Source organism: Mycteria americana, chromosome 4 (genome assembly GCF_035582795.1).
Source record: "Mycteria americana isolate JAX WOST 10 ecotype Jacksonville Zoo and Gardens chromosome 4, USCA_MyAme_1.0, whole genome shotgun sequence".
Classification (NCBI taxonomy): Eukaryota; Metazoa; Chordata; class Aves; order Ciconiiformes; family Ciconiidae; genus Mycteria; species Mycteria americana.
The window spans coordinates 47,832,670-47,853,709 of record NC_134368.1 but is presented as its reverse complement, the minus strand read 5'-3'; the positions used below and the strand labels follow the sequence as shown (position 1 = coordinate 47,853,709).

The 21,040-nt window shown below is 41.8% G+C and overlaps 1 protein-coding gene across 6 annotated transcripts in view; it reads left to right on the top strand.

The window, feature by feature from the left end:
• Nucleotides 1–2,881: 2,881 nt before the first annotated feature.
• Nucleotides 2,882–21,040, top strand: part of FNIP2 (folliculin interacting protein 2) — a 52,951-nt gene continuing 34,792 nt past the window's right edge. For 2 of the 6 annotated variants that reach the window (XM_075500371.1, XM_075500368.1), the window contains exon 1: nt 2,882–3,326. In XM_075500371.1, coding sequence (XP_075356486.1) covers nt 3,232–3,326 — 95 coding nt within the window. In that variant the 5' untranslated portion in view covers nt 2,882–3,231. Of the gene's footprint in view, nt 3,327–3,373; nt 3,486–19,327; nt 19,528–20,592; nt 20,616–21,040 lie in introns of those variants that run through there. The other 4 variants (XM_075500369.1, XM_075500366.1, XM_075500367.1 and 1 more) reach the window with 3 other exon arrangements.

Genomic DNA, 21,040 nt, shown 5'->3' with positions numbered 1-21,040 from the left:
GGAAGCAGCCATAACGGAACTCATCCAGGTCTAAGTGATGGGGAGGCAAAGTGTGACTTAGGAGACTTGGCTTTTAACCCAGCCTGTCCTGGCTATAAAACCTAGTTCCTACATTCTCAGGAGAGAATCTTCAGAGAGATGTATGCTCTATGAAACACAGAAATACTTATCCAAGCATACAGCTATTCCAGGATTTGAATGATCCTTTTTATGTATTGACAACTTTCTAACAAAGTCCCATCTATTTCTACATTAAGAGTCTGGCTCCTTTTCTGACTGAAATTTTGTCAATTACATTGTCTTTCTCTGCACATAAAGAGTCTGACCCTTAGTCAGAATATTATGAATAAGGCTTTGATTCTCATATGCCACGTTTTTATTTCCTATATTTCCTAGAAGAGTGAGGGCTGTAGACACGCTGTCTTGCTGTAAATGGTCTTTGCTTGCAGATGGTATGGCTTTTTTCTTTACATCTGCTCATATTTTGCACTCATGGGTTAGTGAAAAATCACCATGTTTGCTTTGCCAGGTGTTCTTCATAGCCAAACTCTGTTTGGGGTGGGACAGTGTGTACTGACTGTGAAAGTTACTTTGTAGTCTTTTGCTGATTCTGCTGTGTTTTCCCCATTATTTTTTTCAGAAATAACCTTCAGAACACTAGTGTCTTAATGTTTCATTATCAATTTCAGACCATAGTGACTGTCATGCACATTAACAGAAAATATCGAGAACTAATTTTGCACTGAGCACCAGTTAACATGTAGGGTGCATTTGCACTGCCATTTTTGCCCAGATCACAAGTGCATTTTTGAAGTCAGTATCCCAGTTGTCCTCAATGACTTTGCCTTGCTTCACATTTTGGAGTGGCATCCGGGCATATAAAGTGATTCATTTTCAGATGAAACTAAACCAGGTGTTTTTCAGAAATACATTCAGTGTGCTCCAACCACTGACACTCATTCTGCTGACAAGACCAGATTACAACTAGTCCAAAATAAAACCCTGTAAAATGTTTGTGATGTGGACATCAGGCCCTGTAAGACAACTGGTTTAGGCTATGAATGTGCCCCCACTGGTCAGCACTACTTGCTAACGCAGACGTAGCCATAGAGTGGCAGCCATGGTCTTTGCAACTTTAAGTTTCTCAAGACTGTTCTGTGAGAAATACAGTCCCGTGCTTATTTCTGGAGCTGGATGCCTAGATTCTCATTCGCATTGATTACTATGTCGACCATGATGCCTTTCATCTTGTCCAGCCACACCCTGCTATTCACTTCCCTTTCCGTGTACTATCATCACTACACCCTCATTTTTCTGTCCCTCAGCTTCGGTTGAGTGGATTGACCTTAATGACCAGGGGCATTTGGTGATGATGGTGGAAGTAAAGAATCAAAAGCAGTAAGAACATCCAAGCTGAAAGATTTACGTTCTCACAGATGAAGTGGTTGAGAGCCTTCAAAATGGTGATCTCTTCTGAGAATGGACCTCCAGACAAGGTCAGCTGAGCATTGCAAGATTCAATCTGGTGTTATAGAGGGAGGAGCTAATCAGGCTATCAGGCCAGTAGGCAGTTGTCATCTGATTTTTATTTTAAAGAGAAATCAGCTTCTCCAGCCACTGAAAGGCTGGCTCCGAGGCACCAATATGTCCTCCACCTCTTCTGCCCCTACTGGATGTGGAGTATGCAGTCAACTATTGTAATGATCCATTACAGTTATTGTAGTGATCGCCATTCTCCATGTCTCCTCTCCAAGTTTCCTGAAAAGAGCAGGAAGCTATCGTGAGTCTGCCTTTTTTTTCTTTTTTTTGCTGCACCACACTATGCAGCTACCTAGCTGGTTAGGGAGGCGCATTTGAGGTTGTGTTCTCTTGGTGAGCGCATGGTGGTGTCACCCTGCTGGTGGGCAAAACCACACAAACAGCCCCTTCCCCCAAATTAAACAGACAAACATAAGGCTCCAAATGCCCTCCAAATACTGTAGCATTGTCTAATTTGTTTGTGAATTAAATAGATCAATTAAAAAGAAATGAGTGAAAAGGCACCGTCCCAGCAGAGCTGCCTTCCTGCAAAAATGTTCTCGCTCGCCTGGTCAAAGGCTGAAGTCAAAGTTCAGATTCTTGAAGGGAATGGCAGTACTTCTACAATTTTATGCTGGAGGGTCTCTCCATTACAGAGACCAGGAGTAGAAAAAAAATCAGATTGAAGCTTTCCCGGACTGGTGACTGGAATTTGTGCGTGGAGCAAAATGAGGGCCATGAGCTTCCCGAAAACCCAACGGACTTCTGTCGGCCGTGGGCTTGGCTGGCGTGAGGGAGGAGGGGACGCTGGAGCGGCCGTGGCCGCGGTGCTTCGCCGTCAGCCCCAACGGGGCAACGGCCCCGTCTGACGCGGGGGGTTGGTTCCTCCGTGCTTGCTTCAGCGCACAACAGTGTTGCTGTAAATCACAAATACGTGATTGATTGACATGTGTGCATATACAGGAGACGCGTATGTACATATGTACGTGTATATGTATGCACACATATATCTATAGAGAGAGAAATGTATTGTAAAATATACATTATAAATATATGTGTATATGTGCATGCTTGTTACTTCGTATATATAAAATACGTATAATATATTTGCACATACCTGCCCTACCTGTGTATACCGGCGGGCAGGTACAGGCCCACCGGGCCGCCTAAGCACCCACGGAGGCACACGCCCCTCCGTGCTCCGCCCCCGCCAACGTCCCCAACCGCCACCGCCCGGCGCGCGACGGGGCCCGTGCCCTTTAAGCCTGGCTCCGGCGCCTTACCACGTGCTGGGGGCGGGGCCGGGGGCACCGCGCAGCCAATGGGGAACGCTGGAGGGGCGCGGCGCGTCCGCGTCCGCGTCCGCGTCCCCGTCCCCGTCGCGCGGCGGCTGGCGGCGCGTCGTGCTGTGTGCCGTGCCGTGCCGTGCCGTGCCCGTCCGGCGGGCGGGAGCAGCTGTCAGCGCCGGCCGGCGGGCGCGGCCCCTCGGTCAGGTGACGGGCGGCCGCCGGGAGCGGCGCGGCGCGGCTGAGCGGCCCGGCGCTTCGCTTCGCTCCGCTCCCCTCGCCTCGCCTCGCCTCCGCGCAATGCTGGGCGGCGCCGCGGCGGCGGGGATGCTGCCGCGGCCGCCGCCGCTCGCCGCCCGCTGAGCCGCTGCGAGAGGCGCGGCGGGGCCGCCGCCAGGCGGGGCGGCGGCAGGGGCAGGGCGGCAGCATGGCCCCCACCCTGCTCCAGAAGCTCTTCAACAAAAGGGGCGGCAGCGCGGCGGCCCCCCAGGGCCGGGCTCCGGGGGAAGGGCCCGCCTTCAGGTGAGCGGCGGGGGCAGGGCGGGTCCGGGCTCGCCGAAGCCGGGTCCGGCTCCACATGGGCGCCGCGGGGCGGGCAGGCAGCGGGGGAGCTGGCGGAGGGGCCGGCGGGGAACGAGAACACCGCTGCGCCCGGCCGCCCGCTGAGGGGCCGCAGCGCAGGTGTGCCGCAGCCCCCCTCGGGCTTCCTCCTCCGCGAAGTTTCCGCAGGGGCCGGGAGGAGCGGCCCGCGGGGAGGGGGCACCCCGGCCGGGCCGGGGGGCGGTGGGAGACACCGCCGCGCGGGGGTGGCTCTTCCCCCGCCTTTCCCTTTCGTTGGATCGCTCAGCCATTTTCTCTCCCCGTTGGAAGTGGCAGGCTGGGCAGGCGTGGGGCGCTGACCGCCCGGCCCCTCGGCAGCCCCGCGGGAGAGGCGCCAGGCCTGCGCTTCCGTGCGTTTGCCTGTGATTGCTGTGGTAACTCGTGTTCAGGTCTCATCAGCACGGGAAAATTGACAAATGACTTAGCTGTTGTGACCTAAATACACGTGCGTAGTCTGGTGACCGCTGAGCATTAGGTACCTTTCTCTGCTCTCTTTGCTTGTGGTATGGCAAATACTTAAAGATGAGCTTTAGTAGCTATTGCTACTTCAGGGCTTGAACAGGTAATCTCTATCTGATATTGAATTATTACTGTTTTCTAAACCCTTGGGAACAGCATATTGCTCAGGCTGGTGGTTTGGAGCTTTGTTACTTTTAGCATCTGTTCTGCTCACAAGACCAAACCAGTCCTGGTGAGCACAGTGACTATCACATGCATGTCCAGTAAGCTCTGTGTCTTTTTTTCTGTTCGGCATGAGTTGACTAGTCTTGTGATCAGATAATACACAGGATTGAATTGGAATCTGGGCTTTTACCGCTGAAACTATTAAGAATGGTAAGGGAGAGGGGTGGAAAATATCTCCATCCACAAAGTGCCATAGTGCCAAGTGTGAAAGATCACAAGCATGGAGCCATTACGATTTCAAAGATGGTCTGTGTGGGCCATGGCCGTATGCATGGCCAAAGTTGCAAGATCATGGTGAAAAATGGCGTAACATCAAAATGGCATTAGCATATTTGGGTTATAAGGCGATTCCTTTGGAAATGGTAGGGCATGGTACTGGTGCTGCATTCCTATCAGGGAAAGGCTGGTGAATTTCAGGGGGCTGTAAAGTCTATATGCTATACTTGTTAGTTACTTTTTGTAGCACTTACTCACTGCATGAATTAAATACCTCCTTTAATTTGGAAGAAAACAAATATATTTTCCATATTTAAAATGAGTGGCAATTCCCGGGTAATTATTTTTGCCTTGCACTTAAAATCTTACCAATTACTCTGTATCAGAGACCAATGCCTTTAGTTCTAGTTTTAAGGTTATTGGATTCGTCAAGGATCTCCATGAAGGCAGATTCCTTGCACAGTGTGTTTCCCATTAAACTCAGTAAGATTGCTCCATCTGGAGTATTTTGTGAGGTTACGGCTTGCGTTTGTCGTCTTCTTCTTCCTATTCCTTAGGTAAGAGATTCTACACTCAGTTTTACATTTGAATAACATTTAAATAATGTGACACTTTAAACAAAAACTGTTAAAATATTATTGTAGGTGCTGATCACTTGCTTTATCCCCTGTTTTCCCCTATTCCTTTGTTATCTGATTAGTTTTTGGCAAAGTTAAGGTTAATAGAACTTATTTGAAGCATTTTGCATGTGGCGTTTTTTTTGCCTGTTAATATTGCATTAAGCTTCTTCCTTATGACTTTTAAGTGTGCTGCAATGCTTTTTCTTTCTTTCCAGTGATCTTTTCATGACCTGCAGGAGCATACTTACTGGGGTCTTAGAAGCTCTACTACAACATTTAGACTTTCTGTTAAGCGGTAATCTCCGTTTGGAGATGTGCGATTGGACCTAAGTAAAAGGGAAGACTTAATCTTTTGGTAGCCTCTGTGTTAAGCATATGCTGCTGATCACTGTTAGAGGCAAAGTGGCAGGATCATTTTCTGTTCTAATGGCAAGCCTATATTTTTAAGCATTTTAGTTATTTTTATTCCCTCTTTGTGTTTTCATTAGTGAGGTCTCTCCACATTCAGTATGTCTTGCTGCGTATAGCTCTCTTAAGCAGCCCTGTGAGACCAATAACAATCTGTATCCCTGGACCTTGAATTGTTGAGTGTCTTGAACGCCTGAGTGTCTTCATGCACCCTCCTCACCCACAGCGACAGCAGAATTGCCAAAAAGCTCTTTAGTAGATAATACCTCCTCAGATTGACTTAATTTGACAACTTTTTTTTTCAAATATGTCATTAGGAAGCTTGTATTTTTATAGTCTTCCCAGGAACACTAGGAGAAGTTCTGTTGCAGAAGGCCATCAACCAGGCTTGACATTTGCCTGTAACGAGTACTGCATATGCTTCTTCTGTTGCCCCCCTCCCCTTTAAAACTTGACCAAATGTTGGTGCTGCTTCCTCTCTTTGGCTCTGAAGAGAACAGCAAGCTACAATGTCCATGCTGCTTACCAAGATGAACTGGCACAGCCTCAAAGAGAAAGAGACGTGGTGCCTGTAGCTGAATGTGGAGCCACAGGAAATGGTTTCTTGGGTGCATGAGCATTAACATCTTAATTTGGATCAGGAGTGCTCTTTTAAATAAAACCTCTCAATTGTCTCCACTTACTGCACTTTGGCTCACGTAGCCATGTAGCTTTGGTGCGTAAACTGGATTCCTGTTGGATTGAATGAAATTAGAAAGTATGCTCCAACCACTAATGGGCATTCAGTCTCTGGGACCAGACTACAGCTGGTCAAAAGTAAAACCCCAGAACACGTATAATGTGGGTGTCAGGTCCTTAGCACCAATTAATTCACTCTGTGGATCTAGTCCTGTTGGGCTGCACTACATTGTTCATGTAAACACAACCCTTACTTGCTGGGTGAGGAGAAAGTAAACATGAGGTGTAGATGTTAATATAGAGCTATTAGGATAGTAGGACTTTCTACTGGCCTGCGCCTCCTTTCAAAATAATGGAAGTATGAAGTGGTAGAAGGGTAGTAGTTAAAACTGTAGAATATCTTAATTCTTTTTTAAAAAGAGAAATTATAAACCAGCTGGAGAACAGATGGGTTTTAGTGTTGTGATACTGTATTTGTTCTAAGCAGTTTTGTACACAGATCTTCAGCTTCTGGTTTCTATTACTACCGCTTTTTGCTTCCCTTAACTAAAAATATCTGTATGTGTGCTTGTGTATATATGCGTATAATGCACACATAAAAATATACATATATATACACACACACCCCTTTTGAAAGAGACATTTGAGTGACTGTAGTTCAATATGTTGCTTTTTAGCCTCTAACACTCTGAGGAAATCCTAACTACTTTGTGTGTCAGAAATGTGTATTTCTGTGGCTAAATTCCCCTAATATTTCTTATTTCCTTATCAGATGTTACTTCCCTTACAAGGTTGATTTAGAGTAGTTTGTACAGACTTTTGGAGTGCTACCGGGGTCCTGTGCTCAGCAGAATGGTAGCTATTACTGCAAAAACAAAGCATCCTACTCCCCATGAATTTTAAATTTTAGGGATTAAATAGAATATTTTATAAGCATGTAGTATCCAAGACTAGAATGTCTCAAGTACTAAGCATATATTTGAGTAAGGTCTTGGGGGATGGCTTTAAGGAAATGGATATGGGTTGCAGATAGTTTGATTGTACTTGAATTTTTAGCAGTTCCTCTGTGTTTACCTGGTTCTAGAATGAGATTTCACATCAGTGCTTTTCTGTACTTTTCAACATGAAAGATTAACATTATCCTTAAACCAAGGGCTAAAGTTTCACACTAGTTTCAGTCTTTGTTAGTTTTTTTTTTTAATCAAGTGCCTGTATCTGGGGATGTAAGAATGAAAAGAAATGCCTTGGAGTTTTTGGAAGACTGTGCTTTCATTGCTGAATGTGTAATTTCTGCATTGCAACCTCTGATGAAATTTCTTTGATACTGGTATGTTTAGCGAAGGAATGTTGTAAAACAGGGAATAATTTCATCTTATGTGGATTCTATATACAAAAAAAGAGATTGTGTTATTTCAGCTGTGTCTGAAACTTGGAAACGGGCTGTTTCTTCAGCTTTAAGTATCAGCTGCTCCTTCTGGTGTCTATAATGGAGCGGATGTCTTGTTGTAACTGCAGGATATCTATCTGGTAGCAGTTTGTTAGCTTTGGTATATGAGATCATTTGTTTGGCAGCTGATACTGGTAATTCCTTTGGTCATAGCGCTGAAATGCTTGGTGAGATCCTACTCGCTAAGCATTATTTCACAGCATTTATTACCAGCCTGGTGGTGTTCCACCTTCTGAAAAAGGAAAGAAAGTGGTAGTGAGCTTTGAGTCTGCTTGCATGTCAGTTTTATATCTTTGTTTAAAATGAAACACTCCTCAGTAAATTCTTGTAGCCTAATTGGGTTTCTCTTGAGCTTTTTGCAGCTTTGTAGACATCCACACAGCAATAATGCTACTGAACACCCATGTACATCTTTATACATGGAAATATCATTAAACATCTGGCTGTAAACCCTTCAAAAAGCATTTGAAAGAAAATCACTATTTTATATGCTGTAGGAAGGGTGATGCAGCCCATGGCCAGATCTGAGCATGGGGGCAGGGAAGGTTAAACAGCGAGGCTAAGCCATGTTCCTCTTCACTGACAGCTGAAGATGAGCCTTAAGGTGCAGTATTATACTTCTGCTCTGGCATTAGCCTTTCCTCAGTAATGAGAGTTAAAGAGTAAGTTCTGCAGAAAGAGAGTCATTACAGTCTCACTCAAGAAAACAGCTTAAAGAGGAAGTGATTGAAAGTATGGTCTTTCGACATGGAAACCATACTTCCAGCCTGGGGCTGTTTTGAAGGAAGACAAACAAACCCCAAGTCCTCTGGCTTTTGAGCTTTGCAGGAACCAAGGCCATTCTCTCTCTTAAGCTGTTTTGATTTCCCCTCCCCTACACACTTCTGTCACTGAACAGCCTCTTGGTTTCCCCTAGCTCTGCTCTGAGATTAACTCTCATTCTCTCTTAAAGTTGCAAGAAGACACCCTCTTCTTATTTCTTTTTTCTTTTTTGCCACAGATGGCTAAAAAACTGTGTGGAAATGCATAAGCTACTGATGTTCTGAGAGGGATGGAAGTACCTTGGTTATTTAACTTAACTCCATGAAAAGATGCATTCTTGCCTGACTGATCAAATTGGTTTTGCCGGTGGGTTCTTATGTCTGATTTAAAAGTAACTCATCCATGTGGTGTAACCAGCTAGTAGTGCATTTCCTACACACCTGACTCTTAAATTGATGCGCAGTTGGATAGTAGGTGCTTGATTCCTTATTCTTAAGGTACTTTTGCTGTTTACATGTCCAAAACCGGGTAGGTGAGTTGTCTGCCACATAATATGCTCAGTAGAAAGTGATTTGGGGAACAGTAGCAACAGAAAGCCTTGGAGCTACCCTCCCGTGTCAGTAGCACAACTTAAAGCAGAATACACTACAATCTAAAGCAATGATGCTAATGCTGTAGGGGAATACTTGTCTGTTGATGTAAATGGCTTGATGTGAGTGAGAAAATAGAGGTGCTTGGGGCTGAAAAATGTGGACATTAATTCATAAACGCTGAATTTGTAGAGAAACTTTTTAAAAGCTGATGCAGAGCTTTATTACCAGTAGAGGCTGGCTTCATGTAAACTTAGTTGAAGTAGCAGAATAGCTTTATTAAAACTTGAGAGGAAAGGAAGATGGAAGAGGTTTGACAAAAACGTTGTAATCATTAGTCATCATGTCATCCCACTTTGACATTGTGGGCTGTAGGTGTTCCAGTGCATGGTAGTAGCCTTTTGCTGTAGCTTTGTTCTGAACAGTGAGTAACAGCAGACCAAAAGCCCAGAGAGAGTAGATGTGACAAAATAGCTGGGGTCAGAGGGGCCAGAAAATGGAGTAATTGTTTTCATAAAAGCAATTTATTTCTTGTTCTGGCATTTCAGTAATATTGAAGCTGCTGAAGACTTCTTTTGCGAAGAGAATTCTTTGGATTAATACTGACTGTGTGTGCCACAAACCTTGGTGACATACCTGTTCCTTTAGGTATTACTTCTGACACTAACAATCATGTTCTTTCATCTGTAATCTACTTTGCATCTTAGTGATGTTCAGACATGGGTTCTGAAGAGAAGACTCAATTTTAGAGCCATGTGTTGTGTTTTATATTTGTCAACAGTTGTTTCTACTAAGTAAACCCTTGATTAAGAGCACACTGTCGTCTTGCATGCCACTTTGTCTAAGTGTTGTAAGAAGAACGTTCTTATGTTCTCCTAATTATCAGTATTTGCTATGTGAAGGTTTCCATGGGTACACTTGTTAGGCAAAAGATAAGGAATGCAATTCTGTAGGATGGTGGTTAACAGGTTTGCTAGAGAGAATAAGTGAGAAAAGAAGGACTTTGAATTGGGTACTTCTTGTGTGAAGACAGCAAGTGTGTCTGTACCTTTGCATGCATGTCCTGTGATAGTGTGAGATTACTACTGATCTGATTAACAGGCATGGATGTGGTTGTTCACCTTTGCCTGTCACGAATCATCTCCTGTGTGTGCTCTGCCTCCACTTCTTAATCTTCAGGCTCAGGTTCTTCTCTGTTCTGCTTTGTCCTTATATTAACAGGGCTTGCTGCCTTTCTTGCCTCACTCCATTTGCCCTATTTGTATGTGTTTGTCATTCGAATGCTGTAGGAATGTCATGTTTTTATATACCAGATTGAGGTCACAAGACAAACTTCAGCACAGACTGCAAGGCAAAGCATTCCTCTCAGTGAGGCACTGAGAGGACTAGCTTAGGAGTTTCAGTTATAGTGCCTGTGCCTTTCCCACTTCAATTAGGGCAAGTATGGGTACTTTTACATGACCAACAGCCAAAATATCTCTGTGTTGTCGGCACACTTCCTGGATATTGGTGAGATTCTTAGAATTGTACTGCGAAATGGGCATGAGAGTTTTACATCACACTTGCTGCTGTTAAAACTGACTCATGGTTTTCCTTCCATAGACTGTGCTGAAGTGAAACTTCAACTATGTGTGATGTAATTACTGAATCAGCATGGAGCTTTCTCTGCAGCATGTTCTCACCTCAGTGCAATACATTTCAACTTTCTCCTTCAAGGTGCTCAGTGGAATTCCACATGAGCTAATGCAATCAGCTGTATTAAGTAAACAATCTGACAATATTTATTTACTTTTCTAATAGAGGTGCTAACAGGCTGAATTTGGTATTAGCACTTTCAAATTAGAAATCTGAACACTTTACTGTACTATAGTACTTTATCTTTTATAATGAAGTCAGGAAGTTTCTTACATAATAACTCTTAGCTTTTATTGTCATTAAGTTTATTGACTTTTATGAAAGAAAATGGTGGCTGGAATGAACTCGGTGCTCTGGATTTCTATGTGGAGTCTTTGCACTGAACTCTGAATGTGGATATTATCGAACACCAGAAATTGCTCAACTTTTGGGCCTGGGTACATGAATGCACAGCTTCAGGGGCACAAATCTCAGTAGAGTACATTAGATGATGTTTTTGAAGGAAACCTCAGAGAGGTTTAGTTGCCAACTGAAGCTAAACCACGACAATGATTTACAAACTGTTGAATACATAGTTCTAAGCAGGTTATTCTTAAATTGTTATTCTTTCACTGAATGCGGATCATTTTACAGAATTTAATATAATGTTGTAATGTTAAAGCCCTCTCTGTCTGGAAAAGACAGTTATGAAAGTTTTTTAAAATCTGCAACTCAAAGGAATTAGCTTATGTTAAGACAAATTTTTGTGTCTGTCTTCTGTGTTTCTATGTATGGACACATGAACTCATCTAACTATTGCTGAACAGTTGAGTGCTTGTGTCCATCATCTTTCCTTGCCTTTCCTTTCATGTTCCCACAAAAGGTCCTTCTAAAATCTTCATGTTTAACGCTCTGCTCTCTAACTTGCACTCTAAAATGAGTTGTGCTTTTTAAGACAAAACCTACTCTAGGAAACGTTGTGGGCCTTTTGTTTCTGAAGTCCTGGCTTGTTTAACATGACTGGGTTAAACAAGCTGGGCAGAGACCTGTCGAGCTGCCAGAAAGGAAGGTTGGTGACCTGTGGTGCAGGCACAAGGAAGAAGTGAGGTACGTGCAGAAACCGCTTTGCCCAGTTGCGCAGCAGCGACGTCAGTCCCTGTGTGTTAAGGCTCTGGTCCTGGCAAATGGTTGCACTGGTGCAAGATGCTATTGCCTTCTCCCATGCTGTGCTGAAATTGATTATTTGCTGGACATTTGTCACTTCCACAGTAGTGTTATAGAATAGAGAGTGTTGGAGCCCTCCTGAATCACATCTGTGTAAAGGTCAGTGATATAACCATCTCTTACAGTAGTTTGTGTTAAGCTGTCAGACTTTGTGCAGTAATGGTTATGGAGGGCTCATGTTCTAGTCCGCAGCTGCACTGAGAGGGCTGGAATAAAGAGCTGGGAATTGGTAACTAGTTCACTTGGCAGACAACTGTAGTGACATGCCTCTGAGCTCTTACTTGATCTTGGCTTTTAGCCTGGAGAAAGGTTGCTCTCGCATGGTAGCCAGTAGAAACATCTTCAGGGGTGCCAACCTCTGCCTTACCAACTGTTAAAAGAGTTTCTAAATAATGTTAAGTTAAAGAGTTGGAAAAATTAACCCTCTCTGATTATAAAGATGTTTATGACATCAGGCTCTGGATATACAGTGTGCTTACTAAACGCTAAAATCATTTCACGTATGATTCCAAGTTCTGGAGTGAGTAACACCTGACAACTTCAGTATTTGGGAGACTCGAGGATATAAGTCAGTCATCCACTGTGGACTAGATCAGAGTACGGTTTAGTTTGGAAACAATTCAGGTATTAAATGTCTTATGTTCAGAAGTTCCTGTGTGCAGTCTTACAGACAGAAAATGTTTGGGAATGCTTTTGAATGGAACTAGGAAAATAATGCATATTTGAAAACTAGCTTTTTCTATTTGTCACTTTATGGTGGCACTTGGTGACTGTAAAATGCCTATGTATAGCTGGACTGGATAATGAGTCCAGGGGTAGGTATGCAATGGAGAGGAAAATGAGAACAGAGCACTGTATTTAGTAGTGGACATGGGTTTTTCGAAGCAGTCAGTCAACTCAATGAACCTGTGTATACATTGATACTATGTCTGCCTAACTTCTTTGTTTTTAAGCAAAAAACACCTGGGTGGAATGTCAAAGATGACTTGAACCTCTGAATTAAATTTTGTTTACTGCTTAAAGAAATAATTGTGTATTTGTATTGAAATGTGGTGTTGTCATGTGAACTAGAAATCTGATTGAAACAGTGGCTTTTCATTTGCATTACTGAAGCACTAAAAGTTGCTTGAGTATAGACTTCATTAGAGTTGTGTCCTTGGGCCCTATTTTGACTAGAAAAGAAAGTGAGTTTTGTTTGTTTTTTAATGAAGTTGTCCTGAATCTGTAATTGTTAAGAAGGCTCCTAGTGAGTCTGCTCTGGTAGACTTCATCTCGGAAGAAAGTCAGGCCCATTATAAAGGACTTTCTTACACAAAGTTTTACTGGGGAACACTGAAGGAGCTTGACCAATTCTTACCTTCTCAGGAGGAGAAAGGTTTCTAATTTGTCTAAATAAGTAATTACTGCATAAGCTTGCTGACTGACATTTTAGAAATTATGGTTTATGACTGACTATTCAGTGTGTGAAGCATTTTCCTATTGCATGACAAGATTCCACTTTGCTCTTTTTTCTGATTTTTATTTTTTGTCTGCATATTTCATGATTGATAGACTGCTACTTGCCAGCCAAATGTTACCATGTTACTGGGTGTGGTCAACTGTAATTATGTATCAACCTGGCTCTATAAACTTTTAAGTCTAATATAATACCAGTATTTTTGAGAAAATGTTTAGGATCCTAGGTAAGTAGTTAGAGCAGTTGGCCTGCTTTAAGCAAGAGGCTATTTCATAACTTAATGACTATTTATACATTCAAAGTCCTATGCAATTGGTGGTAAACAGAACATAAATCCCTTGCATAGTGTCTTGCTGTAAGTTTAGGTTTGCCCATGCCAGTCAGCTGCAGGAGTGTGGTTTGTTTGGTTGGTTTCGTGTGTAGTCTTTTTTAATTGAGAAGGTATTATGGTATGAGTGATTTAGCTACCCTGATCCTCTGTACGGGGTCCTAAGTTGTGGCTCCTCCTTCCATTTCCAGTGAAACTTGGAAATAAATGTATGTAAGCCTTCAAGATTCAGTGCTAGTTACTGGAAAGCTATCTTCAATGCTGTCTCCAAGAGAGGGTTAAGGAAACTGTTTTGGATGGAATAGACAAATTATCATAACAACAACAAGAGGAGCAAAACATATTTTTGGCTATAACTAGTGAAAAATGCCGGAGCTGACGTTATATCCATCTGTGTTATCACTGCATTCAATCTAAGTCAGGATTTCCTGGCATTCATCTAGACAGAGGCGATGGACTTTGCTGTTCATGCTATAGCAACTTTTGGGTGATCAAGCATGGCTTCTTGTGTATGTGTTCTTTCCCATATCCTCATCAGTTGGGTAAATCAGTAAATTTTCATTAAAATTCAACATACTTAGTTTTTCTTCATTCCTTTCCTGATTATTGCAGACTAACTTTTCAGTTACTATCTCTATTTTAAAAGAATCAAAACCTGTCTTGCTCTTAAAACAGTTTAACATAACCATTTACAGAGGGCTCACCAATATTATTTTAGCTGATCAAAAAAGCTGGGCTGCTTCAGCTCTCAGCACTGCTAGACAGCCACATCTGATAGCTTTTATTTCATATATTATGAATTTGGGAGGTTGCACCTAGAACCAGGTAACTTCTAATATATATATTTTTTTTTTAGTGAAATCATACTGCTGAACATGCACTTTTGGGTTGGTTGAAACTGACCCCTTCTGAATCAATTTCAGGAGCACTTTGCAATAGCACTTGCCTCTAGCCCTGCTTGAGAGCATTCTCTTGAGCAGTGGGAGTGCATGTTCAGAACAGGGATGAGGAAGGGATTTGCAAAGCTTTCTGTACCCCTGGAGAGAGTACCCTAAACTTATTTGGCTGTAAAGTTTGTGAGAGAATGCCATGTCCTCTGAAGCTTACAAAGCCTTTGTGTGAATGTAGCCTTTTCATTCACAAGCAGAGGAAATTTGTAATGAAATTGCTTATTTTAATATGCAGGTGTTTTTAGTTACTTTGAGTGAAGGTGTTTGTGCGTTTTAGCAAAAGGAGTGTTTTTCAGCTAACTAGAAAAATCGGGGGGGCGGGGTGAGGGGTGTTGCACACCAAACAATGTTGTTCATATCTCTGTATCAGTTGGCATTAAGATGCGTTTACTTATGTCTAATAAATAATATTGTTTCTTAGTCATGCTTTTTTATTTTCATATTCTAAAAATGCTCCTTTGAACAGAGGCTTGAAAGCTGCATACAGACTTTTTCTTATGGAATAAAAAAAAAAATAGGGCTTTACAGAAGAGGGAGAAGGAACAGGAAAGAGCAGGCAACCAAACCCATGCCTCAGGATACCGCCCCTGAGGTGTGGTGGTGATGTCTGTGCTGGCCTGCTCATTTACGTAGGAGATACTAAGGTCTGAGATCCCTCAGTACTTTCATACAGCGTTGAAATGCAACAGGAGCTGGTACAGTGTTATAAATACCAGATTCTGCCTTGTGTTACTGCTCAAAATTCTCCTTCAGATGTGCAATGTGTAGTTCTTCCTTCTGTTCAAGAGAAGGTGGGGAAAGGCAGAGGCAGTAAAGCTGGTAGGATAAGAGATTTCTATTCATCTCGGTTTTTGGCAGAGGCAGTTCTCGGACGTGCCTTGGCAGTGTCTGTATTTAGTAGCTGTGTTCCTGGACGCTGGCCCAGTCACATGGCGCCACTGGAACAAGTGACATGGGAATGATGCATGAGCTGAGACCCGGCGCTGCGTGCCGGAGGAGGTGGGGCGGCCCTGCCGGCCGGGCGGCCTGCGCCCCGCTGCTCAGCAGGGACGCTGGACCCAGCGCCTCTTCCTCCTGTCCGGCTGCTGCTGTTTGGCTCAACCTGTTTGGCTCCAGTGAAAGCTGGAAGTTGGTTGCTGGAGGTGCCTTTAAAAAGATAAACAGGAAAAAAAAAAACCCCAAACCCTAACGAGCATTAAATTAATAAGTAAACCTTCAGTTCTTTGAATGATAAAGATTATTACTATGAAACAACATCTGCAAAATATTTGACTTAACTTACATCATCTGAGCTCTCCTGGGTGTTAGAAGCTAGGGGGGAAAGCGGGATGGAAGGGGGAAAGTTGATTAAGACTAAGCAAGGCTTTCTGTACTGAGGAAGGGACTAGGTGATAGATCTAGGGTGCTAACCTTATTGCATACTTTACTTTTCTTTGTTTAAAAGCCCTAGTTTAATAAAAATAAACACACTTTTCTTAATGGTAAACCACAATTAAATATACACACTTTTTTGTGCAATCAAGTCTTGAGCTCTTCTCTTTGCTAATGAGGAATTCCATTTCTGGGGCTAGCAACTCGGAGCACTGTCTTGGTGCTGTTTATGGTACTGCTTCAAACACACTGCTCTTGTTGGGTTTTTTGGTTGGTTAGGTTTTTTTTTTTTTACATTATCACTGAGACAATGTATGAAACCTGGCTCCCAAACTTCTGACTTGCAGATAAGCCAATGAACAGTGAATCCAAACTTATGAAAGTTGGCTGAGTTGTGAAACACTGGTTTAATAGGCTGTTCTTGATGTTTGTGGAAAGCTGATGTGTGCAATTTATGGTGACTTTAACTTATAGAGATCTGTTTGCTAGCCTTTATCAGGTGTGTGTGGGTTTTGTGGTCATTTTTTTGTGTGTACATGTGCTGGTATTGCTTTCTAGCAACAAAGATGATGAAAAATGCTTCCAACCTTGCAAAAATCCAGTATATTCTCCTCCCCTAAGCAGGGAGTCTGTGGAATTCTAACTTTTCAGTGAACACATATATCCAATGATGTTTTGCTTTTCATATAGTAACATATAAAGTTATCTTTAAAAAAAAAATATATAACCTTTCTGTACAGTGATCTGATATGAAGAACTTATTTTTCTCTGCCAGAACTCTTTCTACAGGAAAACCTAAACAGAGAGAGAGAGAGAGAAGTGCTCAAATAACATGTTCCTTCACTTGTTGCATGACTAATCTGCAATGTATCCCGCCTAACTTGTGTGAAACTAGTAACTATGTATCATGCTTGAACAAGGTGGTTCATCTGAGGTTAATAGTGCTTTACCATATTAGGACTACTTTAAATCATCGTGGAAAAAGAATGTGGTGTGGCATCAGCACAACTCTTCTGTATCCAAGGTTTTAAAAAGAGGAGGAGCAGTGTAGGGTAAATACTTAAAATTGGGAGGGAGGAAGGGAACCCACATCTTCTACATAAGCTATTCAACAGACTAAAAGAGGGAAATTCATCATTAAGCAATCAAAAATAGATTCCACTTCACCTTTAAACATGTGTTTTGGCACTCATCCTGAATGTCTGGGTCACAGGCATTTTTTGTGTATCAATTTTGCTAAGTGTATGTTTTGCAAAAACAAATGCTCACTGAAACAGCAGGTATGATTCAAACTTTCTGTTTTCCTACACTTCTCTAGCCTGCTTCTAAAAGCTGTTTGGAAAATAAAACCTTACTGGGGGCTCTGCAAATATTCTGTTAGATTTGAAAACAGTGCTTAAGTTTTAGTGGACAGCTGTAGCTTCTACAGAAAATTATTCTTCATTAGATAACTCCATTGTATATATGTCCTCTTTCTCCCACCCCAAATTTTCTTGCTAAAGTATTACCTTGAGTTGAAATCATTTAGACAATTGTCTCGCAGTGGATGTGAAGGACAGGAAATGACCTACAAACAGAGCAGGTGACATGCTGTCACATAGCCTAGAAAAAGAGTGATTAAACTCTGCATCCCAGAGGATTATATCTGGAAAGCAGAACACTTTCTTCCATTTTCTGTATTATCTACTCCTTGGACTCAGGGTGTTTTCCAGGTGTGGGTTTGCATTTCTTTCAGAAACTCTTCTGTGGATTTTCAGTGGTAATTCCCTAGGTATTTTGGGATTTACAGTATTCTACAGATGACTTAATGTACAGATAAGGTAGTGTTGTGAAGCATGTCTATTTAGTGAGCTTATAGGAGTTCCTAGTTCTAGTCTCCGATGTGAATCCAATATTGTGGTCGTTTAATGAAATGTTTTAGCATTTTGTTTCTGTTTTTGTTTGGGGAAAGGGTAGGACAGAAGTGAATGCTATCAGTTGCTGATCTTAGTCTAAGTGTAGGAATCTGGCCATCAGTTTCTTGTTTCATTCGCACTTCAAAGGTGACTAGGAACACTGATGTTTAGTCCTTCTCAATGAGGTGAGGGCTAGGAGTTGCCCTCTCCTAGATCGTTTGAATAACTTGAGAGCAGGCCAAAGCTTTTCACTTGTTTCCCTCGCTTAGGAGGAGGAGTAATTGCGATCTAGTACTTGTCACTACTCTGGGAATTGAAACTGAGCTTTTTTTGCAGGCTTCCCTCTGCAACTGAGCAAGTTGTTGAACCTAACCTTGCTCTAGTTTTCCACTTGACTTTTGTTCGGTGTTTAGGGGTTGGGGTTTACTGAGATTACAAAATCCTTTTAAGAAGGGTGCTGTGCTATTTAGCAGGTAGCATGTAGCACTGGGTTTTGAAATCTTACTGTTTTCTAATTCTACTGCTGTATTTCTGGGTGACCATTAGTGAAGTTATTCTCCCTTTTTAGTCTGGAAGGGAACTAGCACTATGGCTGTTATCTTATAAAATGTCTAAAACTTTATTGATGGGGGGAAGCTATGTAAGACATGAATTATGAGCAGACATGTATCGATAACTTTTTTTAAAGCAGGGATGAGGAAGAGGACTTTGTTCTGCAGTGGAATTATCTGAGCCTGAACAAAACATCAGGTTCCCTCGTTCTGCTTAAAAACTTTAAATTTTCTTGGTCAGAAATATTTTATTAGGTATTTTTGTCATCAGTACTGCTGTTAAATTGTTTTAATAGGCACATGACTATAAATTCTCATCAACCAACTTGATGTCTGTGACAAACTTTTTTTGGTTGTTGTTTTCCCTTCTTTTTTAAAAACCTTTTCAAAATAGTAGTTTCAGATTCTTGGCCAAGTGTAAATACTATTTGTCCTTAAAAGTAAAAGCATTACAGTGCAGAATATCTAGTTTCTTGGTGTTGGTCATTTTTTTTTTTAAGTGATAACCATATGGCAGTGGTGACAGATTCTTATTTGCTCCTAAGCTATATGAGGTTGCTAGGGGTTGTCAGATGACACTTGCTCACATGAGAGCCATTAACAGGGTGTTGTAGCCAGTGTTAGAACAACCTTGCAACTAAGGGCGAGTCACTGCAAAAGCAACTATGCTTTTTTTTTTTTTTAAGAGGCCATATGGTTCAGTCTTGTGACTACATAATTGCCAGCTACCTAATCACAGAGCAGGAAACAAACATAGTTAAAGTCAATATTAGCTGTTGTATCTGCTACAGCTTTGCGCCAGGCTTGGTAGGAAAAACTCTTAAAGCAGCAAGAGCAAGTCTACCATGGCTTCTGAAACTTGAAAGTCATGTCTACTCCTCTGTCTGGAATAATTGCAGCAGTACATCAGCTACAGCTGTCTTTCTGCATTAATGGCTTATAGAATATATGAAGATCTCTTTACCTTTTTTCCCCCTAACAGGAAATTCAGCAGACTGTGTTCCTGTATAGGGAAGAAAGCTGATGGTAAATTACTATTGTTAATGGTTGATCTATAGTAAAGAAATCCGCTTGAGACTGTATCTCTTCAGCAGATATTTAGTTTCTTTGAGGGAGCTTTACAAGAGATTTGTAGCGAAAGAAAATGTGTGGGGGTACACCAAAAGCTACAAATGGTACAGGGGGACAAATAGAAAGAGCAAGAAACAACAACGATGTACCACTTGGAAATAATCTCTCTTGTACCAAATTGGATGAAAGGATTAGAAAATCTTTGAGAGACCAAAGTGTCAGCTGTGGGAGCAAAGTGACTAGACTGCTACAAAACAGGTATGCATGTAACTTTTTTTGGTATATATGATTTTTGACAGAGAATGGACATTTTTAGTTGATATTAGATTTATAATCATGTGCCTGAAAGGCTATTTTTGTAAATAATTGGAAAAGTTCCATTAGAAGCTTATTCTTGCTGATGATGGTGACTGATATTCCAGAAAGTCTTCCCTGTTGTTTGAAACTGAATCTACATTCTGGACTCTGATGTGTAAGATTTATGTATATGCAAACTGAGGCATGAAGGATAATTGCCTTTCTTTTCAGTTAAGGTTAAATAATCTTACCTTCTCTTTCTAGTTTTCTAATTAGTTTCCCCTCTTTTATTTTTTTTGCTGCCTCCTGTGTTAGTGGGTCAAGTAGTAATAGTTTGCAGAGCAGGCAGGAGAGAATGCTGTGAAGTGGGGGAAGAATGGAGAGGGGAACCCTCTGCTTTACTTGTAAATGACCTCTAGATCAAGCATTACATCAAAGTAATATGGAGTATGAATAGTGTTTCTTTGACTTCTTTGCGGTGTCTTTCAGGTGTGTGCTAGCATGTCTCTAATATCTGAGTCTCTACTGCTGCATAGCTGTTGAAAATATGGTTCAGGGCAGCTTTTTCCAAATTCTAACACCCAAGGGGGTTAGAATAAGTATTCTACATTCAGGATTGCTGATCTAAGAAGCAGAAGAATACAGATAGATATATAGGTATATAGATATGTTTCAGCCTTTTTGTTTCTCTAGCCTGTATATGTTGCACTGAAGTAGTGAGTGGTTAGTCATTTTCAAAAATGTTTTAAGGTCAACTGAAGTAGTTTTTGAATATAAATAAATAGGTCACTCTTCAGTTATTACATGTATGCATGCTGATTATTATAAAGGTGAACCCAAAGCTTTCTTTGGAAAGATCAGGGTTTGGAGATCTATATTAACTGAAAATACTGATTCAGGGCAGAATGGGACAAACTTTTTGTGGCTTTTTTCCAGAAACAAACGAGTCTGCTTTCCCCTAAGTAAGAGAGATCTCCTTGCCTCCATGTCTCGCATCTGTAATGGAAGAAATGTTGAACAAGCCAAAGGAAAGTAGCTTATATGCCAATGTAAGAGAAAATAAAGCAAACTTAAGCTCAATATAGAATCTGGGGAGAAAACTTGCCAGGATATCTGTAAGCTGTTCCAAACTTGTGGCTTTCTTTTAAAAAAAAAAAAAAAAAAAAATTATTCATAGTGTTTTATATCTTTAGTAGACCTGGTGTTCTTGTTGTATAAACATAGACATCTTGATTTTATTTATTTATTTAGACTTGAAGATGATGTCTATTTGTTCTAGCATCTTCCCAATGCAGGAAAGATCTGCTCTGAAGGTGAGGCTAGATTAAGTTGAACTGTTCAACCAGACTGCTGATGCTGAAGGGAATAATCACATTGCCTCTTCTCCCTTTGCTTTCTGGCATTATGCTCTTATCCTTTTTCCCCTTGTGCTGGCCTTGGCCTTTCCAATCCTTCTGGAACTGGCTCCCCTTAG